We start from the raw sequence: 9,778 nt of genomic DNA on the forward strand, positions 1-9,778 counted from the left end.
CAGACCTGCCGGTGTAGACACGCCTTTTAGCCGCCTGCTCCTTTGATCCTACTCCCTCGAAAGCCAGGAACGCCACACACACCAGAATCCCCTGGAATGTTGGCTAATGCGCAGGTGGCTGGGCCCTGTCCCCAGAGTTTCTGATGGAGCTGCTCCAGTCTGGGGCCTCGAATGCACACGTCTGACATGCTCCCCAGCGCTGTAGCTGCTGCTACTGCTGGTGCCAGTCCGGGAACCATGGTCTTAGAAGAACCACTGACGCAGACTCACGTCGCTGGACCCAGGGTGCTCCAGTCAGCCAGATGCTCCCTCGGGCACAGAAGGGCGGATTTTGACAGCTCTCTGGCAGTGCCCCTGACTGAGAGGTGGCCCAGCCCGGGGCCCTGGCAAGGCTGACTCCTGGCTCGCTTTGCAGGGTGGTGAACCAGGAAGAAAAGTCGTTTGCCATCGGGGTGCAGTTCCTGCTGATGCGCCTGCTGGGTAAGTGTCCTTGTTCACGGCCCTTTGACTTCACACAGAGCAGGGGTGGGGAGGCCCCATCTCGTCTGTTATAAAGACAAGCTCTGCGTCATCACCAGCAGCCGCCAACCACCCTTTGTGGGCAATTTCCCTCAAGGCGCAAGCAAGGTCAGGAAGGGCTCTGTCCATCCATCCATCGATGATCCCCCCTGCCACACTACATTACCTACGGAAAATAAAAAGTGGGCGCAGCTGGGAAGACCCCATGAAGCGCTGACAGCAAATAGTACCCCATCCCTCTCTAAGAACTTCGCACAGGAACAAAGCCTCTCATCCCTGCCCCGCCAGAGCAGTAGCTGAACCCATTCCTGGTTCCCTGCCCATTTTCCAAAATTGACTTCTCCTAGGATTCCTAGTGGTGCCGCAGGTTAAGCTTTGGGCTGCTAAGGGCAAGATCAGTGGTTCACATCCCTTAGCTGTTCCACGGGAGAAAGATGAGGCTGTCTGCTCCCGTCAAGGCTTAAAGCCTGGGAAGTCCTAGGGAGCTGTTTCAGTCTGTTGTAGGGTCACCGTGGGTTGGAGCCTCTCCATAGCACATAACAACAGACTGCGATCCACAGTGCTGACAGTGTGTGGCCCTCCAGTACGTGGTTCCTATGCCGGCTGCTCGGCACAGGCAACAGCTCAGCATCCATCCAAGGACGCTCTCTGGGCACGTGCATGTGATCAGTACTGCCCCACGGGGCCAGGGAGGGCGCGCTGCTGGAAGCTGCTAGGAGCTCTCCCTGGGTGGACAGCGCTGGTGCCCAGGCCCTGGGCAGGGAGCCGTGCAATGGACCTTGCTCCACATAGCAGGTCCTTTCCCAGGTTTCTCGCGAAGTACTGTCCTTTTCTGTCATGTCCAGACACTAGATTTAGCACTAGTCACTTATATGGACACCCAGGAGTACAGTGAGGAGCTCTGCTGGCATTATGCACTGAGCTGCTAACCATGAGGTCAGTGGTTCAAACCCACCAGATGCTCTGCAGGAGAAGATGAGGCTGACTACTGTAAACATTTAAGGTCTTGGAAACCCACAAGGGGCAGTTCTACTGCCGTGTAGTCATTGTGAGTTGGAATCCACTTGATAGCAGGGAAAGTGAGAGGAAGTCAAAGATTTATGAAGGGCCAGAGGCCTCTGGGGAGAAACCTGACAACCTCCCGTTGATTCTGACTCAGCAACACCATAGGACAGTCCAAGAATGGAAGTCTTTGCAGAAGAAGACGGCTATCTTTTTCTCCTGAGGGGCGACTGGTGAATCTGAACCACCAACCTTTTGGTTACTGCCGTGACAAAGTGAAACCCCTTTCACACCCCCTGAGGTCGCCCTGAGGTGAAACAGACTTGACAGGCATTGGTGGGAGTGTTCATTCGTCACCATTGCCCAGGGAGCCAGGCCTACATCTCACTCCGTGCTGGCTTCTGTCATTCTGTGGTGTGCTGTTAATATCCCTGCTGAGACCAGATGAGCAGGGGCCTTCACGAGGGCCCTTCTGACCCCAGGTTGGGTGAAGCTTGGAAGTGCGGCACAAACTCGCTTTTTCTTTGGCTGAGCGCTCCTCTCTACCGGGTACTGCAGACGTTCCGCGCTGGCCCATGTTACAAACCCAGGGCAGCAGGGTTTAATGGCTAGCGACCTGCCCTGTCCTCATGATGAAGCGTTCCACTGTCAGGGCGCCTTGAGCGCCCTCATTTGTAACCGTCTCTGAAAGCACCCCCTAGGGCCGAGACTGGGGTTCATCCTGCCCCTCCAGCAGCTGAGTGGACTGGGAAGCACCTGCCCTACTCCTTTCTGAAACCTTGGAAACAAGGGCTCGCTCCCACTGCCTTTGGCTTTTTATCTGCACTCAGATGACTTAAGGCAGAAGGAGCCCTGGTGGGGTAGTGGGGCTGCCAACCACAAGGTCAGTTGTTCGAAACTGCCAGCCACTCTGTAAGAAGAAGAGGAGGTTTTCCACTCCTGTAAAGATTCACAACCTTAGCCCCTAATAAAATGTTTATAAAAAATGCAATATGATATTACCCAGGCAGAATTCTTGTCAGTAATTTTTAGCCTGGCATGAATCATAAGGAAGCAATCAGAAAAATTAAGATTGTGCAATATTTGATCATGCAATTGACCTGACTCTTCAAAACACTTTTAAAAATTCAATGTGATAGAGGAACAGAACACAAAAGATTGGGGGCTCGCTACATCCTAAGTTAAGAGACTTAAGAAAACTAACCAACTGCAATGCATAAACTATGACTGAATCCTAGACTGAGAAAAAAATGTCAAATGCACTTGGTGGTAACTAATGGAAAAAACTGAATATGAACTCTGTATTAAAGATCATTGAAATAACATTAAAGTCAACGAAGATTAATTTTTAAAAGATTCACAGCCTCAGAAAACCCAGAAGGTGGTTCTACCTTCTCCTACAGGGTTGCTGTGAGTCAGAATCAACTCAATGAAAAAGAAATTTTAAAATAAATAAGAATCAACTCAATGGCAGTGAGTTGGGGGCGGGTGCTGTTTGTTGGAGGGACACCAGAGAAGAAAAGCTATCTGCTTCCATAACAACTACAGTCCAGAAAAGTCTATGAGTCAGTTCTACTAGAAGGCAATACGTTTACTTTGGCTTTGGTATAAGCTGGACAGGGCCTGACCTACAGCTGCTGGAAAGTCCAGGGAAGTCCAGGGCGAAGGCAGGCTGAGCAGGCAGGCTGGTGAAGTCCGCCAGGGCTTCTCTAAGCCAACAGCTCAGCTCAGGGAAGGGTGAGAGCAGGGATTTGAACCCAGGGGACCAGAGTTCAAAGTCTGGTCCGACCCCTCTTGACCGGCTGCTAAGCTCACTTTTCTCCTTGATATGAACAAGGACACCGCTCCCGCCTCCGTGTGAAGGCCTGAGAAGAGCCCTCGAGAGCTCCTGCCACAGGCCCGAGTCCATGCGACCTCCGCTTAGAGCCAGCCCAGAGTGTGGGCACTGCTTGCCTCTGAGCTGGCATCACGGTGACCTTGGCAGCTCATTCTGTGCCCCAAGGGCTGCCCGGGTCCTTTTTTCTCCTAGCCTTCTGGTGGGAACCAAATGTAGGCATCCTCGCACGCTCTTACTTCCCCGAGTTCCCTTGGTTGCCAGGACAAAGCAGGACCCTAAGCATGCATGTGGCCTGGGAGGGGCACTGGATTGAGGAGAGGGGGAAACTAGGGTCCCCTCGGCCCGGCGCTGCATGACCTGGATTCCCTCTCCCCGGGGCCAGCCTGGCTGCCATCTCCAGCGCTGTACGGCCTGACCATCGACTCTTCCTGCATCAAGTGGAGCTCGCAGTGCTCGGGGAGGCGAGGGGCCTGCACCTACTATAACAACGATGCGTTCCGAAACAGGTGAGGGCAGCCAGTGGCCACCCCCGTGGGCCCTGCCACAGTGAGAGGGGGACCCTCAGAAGTAGCCTCGGATGTGCCGTCCGTGCAGGCCCTCAGGTCGGGGGCATCAACGGAACAGAATGAGATTGGTCAACAGGAAGGGAATGGTGGGGGCCTAGGGAGAGGCTGGGGCTGTGGATCCAAGAGAGAGGGCGAGGTCGTGACCCCCTGACAGGGGCCCGCTTGCAGTGTGCTGCCTCCGGCACTGTGTCCAGCCTCCATACCTGCCACCGGCATGCACGCCAGACACCGGGGCGGGCGCCACGGCACGCACGCCAGACACCGGGGCGGGCGCCACGGCACGCACGGGAAGTGGTTTGGGAGGTGTTGGGGAAGGCCAGGTGGGAGATGGGGGTGGGGCAGGAAGCCAGAGGAAAGGTGCCCCTGTTCTCCCCACTGGTTGAGCAGCCTCTGTCTCCAAAGGCCTAATGGCCCCAGACTTCACCAAGCCGGAAGTGCCTGCTCTGGCCCTCTGGGGGTGAGGACCCCTGGGCTAAGGAGGTCCATGCCCACTTCCTGCCTGCTGCCTTCCTGCTTCCCAGGAGGTCTGCATCAGGTGGGCTCATAGAGGAAGCAGTTCCCACCCCCTCTGGACCACTAAGACCACAAAGAAGAATAATGTTCTTCCTCCTGGGCCCCTGGGCCTGGGATGGCCACGGGGCCCCACCACCACCCACCCCAGTGCTGTGTCCTCTGCCTCACAGGTATCTGGGCCTGCAGGTGAGCTACAAGGTACTGGGCATCCTGCTGCTCTGCTTCACCAGCTGGAGGGTGAAGAAGAACAAGGAGTACAACGTGCAGGAGAAGGCTGCTGCGGGCCTCATCTGACCATCTGACTGGGCCCCGGAGTAGACCGGTCCCCCTCCTGCCCGCATTTACTAATGTTTTGTTTTTAGTGAGAAAGAAAACCCCAGCCGTCATCTGCTTACCGGTCACCTCCTCCAACCAACGTCCGTAGCTCCCGAGGGTGGCCATGACCACCCCCCACCAACTGAGGGAGTCACAACCCCCGCATGCCCAGGTTCTCCCCCAACTTGAATGCCCATTGAAGTCACTCCTGCTCCTTCCCAGCCCCGAAGAGGGTAGAGGAAAGAGGATATCTGCCCCTCTTGCCCTCTGGCTACCCAACTGCTGTGGGAAGGCAGGATGAGAGGGGCTGGGAGTGGGTGGAGTTATTAATGATCCGGAGCCAGGCCAGGGGAAGGGGCCCTGGGGCCTCTCTGAAGTGGGGATAGCTGGGAGCCAGGGGAAGCTAGCTCCTTTCCCCCTCCGGCCTTGGCTTCTTGCCCCTAAGTGCCATCTTGGCAGCTGCCACTGTGGAAAGTACCGCCAGCGACTGCTCCCATTGCCATGCTCAGGCCCCAGCACAACGGCTCCGAACCGCCAAGCATGGGCTGTCCACGTGCAGTTCACTTTAGTCCGAGCCAGTCCGACACTTGGATGTGCCTGGCTTTCCCTTGTACACCCGCTGTGGTCACACCATGATGCAGACCTGGGGAGGAGAGGGACCGTGGGGTTCTGGTGATATGCAGACTCACCAGCACGGAGTCAGGAGAAGACGCTCCCCAAATTTCTCCAAAGCCGAGGGAGGCTCCATGTGACCTTGCCTGTTCAGACGTCAGCTTGGGTGCCAAGAAGGGGTTCAGAGAAGCAGGAAGAGATGTCAGCCAAGCCAGTGACCGATCCAAGTAGATACAAACTGACACGTTGGAGGCAGGCTGGGTTGACTTTGCTGGTTTCATATATGCTTGCATTCACCAACCTTTCCCCAGCCTCTTCTCGCTTCCTGCAGTGAGAGGGGTGCCCTCTGTGGGCCTGGCATGGGTTGAGAGATGCCACCACTGTGTGGCAGAGTTAGAAGTCAGCGATACCCTCCTCCCACCTAGAGCGCTGCTTGGTGTGGGCAGTGCTGGGGAGGAGGGGCAGCAAGAACCCAGAGATTGTCCAGGAGGGTCCGGCCTGTCCCGGGTTCCGCCATCCTGACCTGGTGCCTGACGCTTCACTGGACAGAGGCCAGGTGCACCATGTCCCCTGGCGCAGCTTCTCCTCGGTCCATGGAGCCCACTAGGACCTTGAGTGCCTCTCCTTGTGGACGAGCCCCCCCAGAAGCACACTGACCTTACGCCACACCTCGAAGAAAGCCTCCGATAGGTGATATGCCCACAGCCAGACTGTCATGAGATTGAGGTCTTCATGGAAGCCGCTGTTACAGACAGCCTTTTTCCCAAAGCCACGAGCCTTATTCGCCAAGACTGCTCTCAGGAAGGGAGGCTCTCTGCAACCTCAGGGGCCGGCTTTAGCATTTCCAGTGGTTCGACTGAGAACACGAGTCCCTGCAACTAACCCTGGCTCTTCTTGCGGTGATTTAACCAATTTCTAGAGACTCTGCCTTCGTCTGAGTTCACCAACAGTGAATGCCAACCCTCAGACACTAGATTGGTTTCCCTCTGAAACCTCTGCCCTATTGTGACTGTTGCTATTAATATATTATAATTTTGCTACTAACATAACTTTCTTGTGAGTTTGTGCTGACATGTGTGTCTGTCACAGAGCAGACAGAACCCCACCTTGGGGACAGAGCGGCCCAGGAAGACAGCGGGAGGGCGACTCCCCACCATCAAGCAGGCGGTGCACCGGCAGCAGGAGCTTCGTGTTCCACCCGTTAGGTTCTGCATGTCACTGCCAAGGGCCCATCCTGCTGGGCTCCTGCAAGTCCCAGGCTCTGTCCTTGAGTTTACAGTCCAGCATGGAAGTGGACACAAACAGATCCATAATGTAAAACAAAATCCATTTCAGCATCTATCTGAGCATATGGTCACAGTCATCGATCCTGCTCAGCAAGCCTTTCCTCTAAACTTTCCAGAGCCTAGATGAGCCAACAGACTAGCGTGTGAAACTCTCTTAGACGGGAGGCATTCAAATGCACACTCCCAACACCCAGCCCCAGAGACCATTTCTGTGGGTCCCGGGGGGGCCCAGGAGTCACGTTTTCAACAGTCTCTTCTCTGAGTTGAATGTGGTCCTCGGACCCTGCATGGCGCCACCAGCACCTTGGAGACACCCACTTGGGTTCACGTCACAGGCATTTGCAGACTCGATAGGCCTTTGATAGATTCTAGCGTGTGTGACCAAGGATGACAAGGTTGGTGGAAATCGGATGTTCCTGGAATGTTCCCACCAGGAGGAGTCAAACAAAACCCAGGGCCATTGAGTGAACGCTAACTCACAGTCCCCCGTGATGGGGTTGCCAGTCTCCTCTTTCTGCTGCAGAGTAACTGGTGGGCTTGAACTGCCAACCCTCAGTGGTACAACTCTTATCTGTAGGCATGACAAATAACAGGGAGGGGGGAGGACTTCCAAAAGTGTGTGGAGAAAGGGAAAATTCCATTATTTTTTCATTCCATTTTTCCACAAGCTTTTTGAAGCCCCTTGTAATCCAGGAACTGGCATCTTTACTGGGTGCGTAGAGGGTGCTGAGAGTAGGACTCACGTCCCACCAGCTTAAATGTGCAAAACATCGCTGTGAGTCAATCCATTAAATTGAACTTCAAGCTCTCCACCTGCTGGCTGGGTGGAAATTCAACAACATTCCAGAGAATGGTGCCTCTGCATTTGAGAAGGTCACCCCGGTGTTTGGTTTCTTCCCAGGTTAGGGCCCATGTTAAAGCGTACAGGAGATTACGTATACACACCTCCAGCTATGCCCTTCTCCCCTGCTCAATCCTAGAAAGCCCAGCCCTCTGCCACTTCCTCCCCCGGCACATGCCGCCCCTCACACTAGGAGAGGGCATCTGCAAGCACTTACTGGGAATAGCAAAGGGAAATGTTGTGACCACCCACCCGGCAAATGCCCAAGCAGCCTCTCTGTTACTAGCCTTTGGCCCAGGTTGGGGTGAGCCTCCCCACAGCACCAGACTGCTGCAAGCACTCCTTTTAAAAGAGGAACATGCAGGAAGGCTGTCACGTCCAACTTCACACAAATGCTAACTGACCACGCCTGGCCTCAAACAAGGTAGGCCGTCTCTCTCTGCCTGGCCCAGCACCATCATCGCCAGTGGCAGCAAGGCACTCTCTTCCCCCAGAAATTCACAAGCCCACTGAAAGGAACAGGGGAGAACCGATTGTGTGCCCTGTAAAGTGGGAGGTGGGTGACCGGCCATGGAGAGACCAGGTCATATTCATCGACCCACCTTCAATTCAAGTGACAAGAACATCACGACTGTCCATTCAATAGAGCTGATTTCGTGCTGTGGCACCTGGTACCATGAGTTGCAGCAGATTGTGAGGGGAAAGGGGAGACACACTGGAACAAAGAAAGCCCCCCTCCATGGCTCCCCACCTCCCTGCCTGACAAAGCACACAGGCAGACCCCTCCCCCTACCTCAGGGATGGATTTGTAGCTTCTTATTTAAGACCCAACGACTCCAAAAATGTCGAGACAAAATTAAGCTGAGAGGCTGGACTCAATCAGTATCAAATTGATATTAAAATATTTTAGGTTTCCGAAGAGATTGCCAGTGGCTCTGTGTGTGTGTGTGTGTGTGTGTGTGTGTGTGTGTGTGTGTGTGTAAGAGAGAGAGAAACCCTGCAAATCCAGGAGATAAATATTGTCTTTCACAACCACCGGAATAAACAGCTGGAGAAAATGCCTCTCCCTGCCAAAAGTATTGGATTCATTCTAACCTTTCATCAGAGATTAAATATGTAAGCGGGTCCTGGGAAAGCCCTTGGCAAATCAGAAACAAGAGGAAGTTTTTCTCCTGTGACACACCCTGTCCATCCGTCCACTCCCCATGCCCACCCCTGTGGCGCTGCCACACTGCCCAGGGGTCACCTCACCTTGATGAGGCCCTTGGCCCCACCCTCACCAACCCCCACATTCCAGGTACCTGCTATAGCTCAATGGCAATAATTACCAAGATGGGCATAGAACTTTAGTTTTCACACCACTCTCCATTCAAACAAAGATCGTGAGTCAGGGTAAATCCGGCTTGGCTATGTTGTTGGGAAACATCACCAAGCTGCAGCGACGCGGTCCCAGGAAAGCATCCACCTTGTCGCACAAAGGCCGCACCGTGCTGGCAGGCTCTCCAGGGGTTCAGGTGGTGGCTCGGCCATCTAGGCAGCATGCACCCTCACCTCCACGTCATGGCCCAGTGCCAGGGTGGACGAGACAGGAGGGAGTATCTTTAAGGTCTTGTACCTTAAAATAAGGTCTTGACCCTTGGAATGAAATGCTTTGGCCCCCAAGCAACACATTGGCCAATACAAGTTGCAACAGCCCGCTTTAAGGCCTGAGCCATATGGGGTGGGGGTGGGGCAGGAAGCAGTATCCTCCTTTGTGCGCTGAAGAGATAAAAAGCAGATGTGGAGAGCAGAGTTCCTTTCTTTCTGGGGGTTAGCCCGGGTTGTCACAGAAGCTAGCTTTGTCAGGCTGTTGGGCGAGGATGAGAGAACAGTGTGAGTCAGGGAAAATTTCCCCAAAGAGGCAGTATCCATTCTGGGTTCCAAAAGGCTCAGAGATGATTTGCAGGGAGGGCTGAGGCAGGAAAGGATTTGTAGAGTGATGGGGAGGTGGGGCAGAGGATGGACTCAGGTGGGGAGGTGGCTTAGAGAGCTGCAAGGGTGCAGGAAAGGCCTATTATGATGGGATGGCTTGTCTCGGGCAGACAGGCTGAGGAGTCAAACTGTAAAACAGCTGATGGCCCACATCCCCTGAAAGAGAGGGGGGATGGATAGACTGAACCACAGTGGAGGAATCTTCCCAGACCTTCCACCTGCTTTGAGAGACTGGTAAGCCTGGTCCCATGCAGCAGCAGGAGAAGATGAGGCCCCTTCCAGTGGTCACTCATGTCTCCACGTGTGTTTACTGTCT

At 54.5% G+C, this 9,778-nt stretch overlaps 1 protein-coding gene across 1 annotated transcript in view; it reads left to right on the forward strand.

Moving 5' to 3' along the window:
- Positions 1-8,379, forward strand: part of SLCO2A1 (solute carrier organic anion transporter family member 2A1) — a 118,080-nt gene extending 109,701 nt beyond the window's left edge. Inside the window, exons 12-14 of the mRNA XM_075546907.1 lie at positions 416-480; positions 3,741-3,864; positions 4,608-8,379. Coding sequence (XP_075403022.1) covers positions 416-480; positions 3,741-3,864; positions 4,608-4,731 — 313 coding nt within the window. The 3' untranslated portion in view covers positions 4,732-8,379. The remainder of the gene's footprint in view (positions 1-415; positions 481-3,740; positions 3,865-4,607) is intronic.
- Positions 8,380-9,778: the final 1,399 nt, after the last annotated feature.

The sequence above is a fragment of the Tenrec ecaudatus genome, chromosome 4 (genome assembly GCF_050624435.1).
Source record: "Tenrec ecaudatus isolate mTenEca1 chromosome 4, mTenEca1.hap1, whole genome shotgun sequence".
Lineage (NCBI taxonomy): Eukaryota > Metazoa > Chordata > Mammalia > Afrosoricida > Tenrecidae > Tenrec > Tenrec ecaudatus.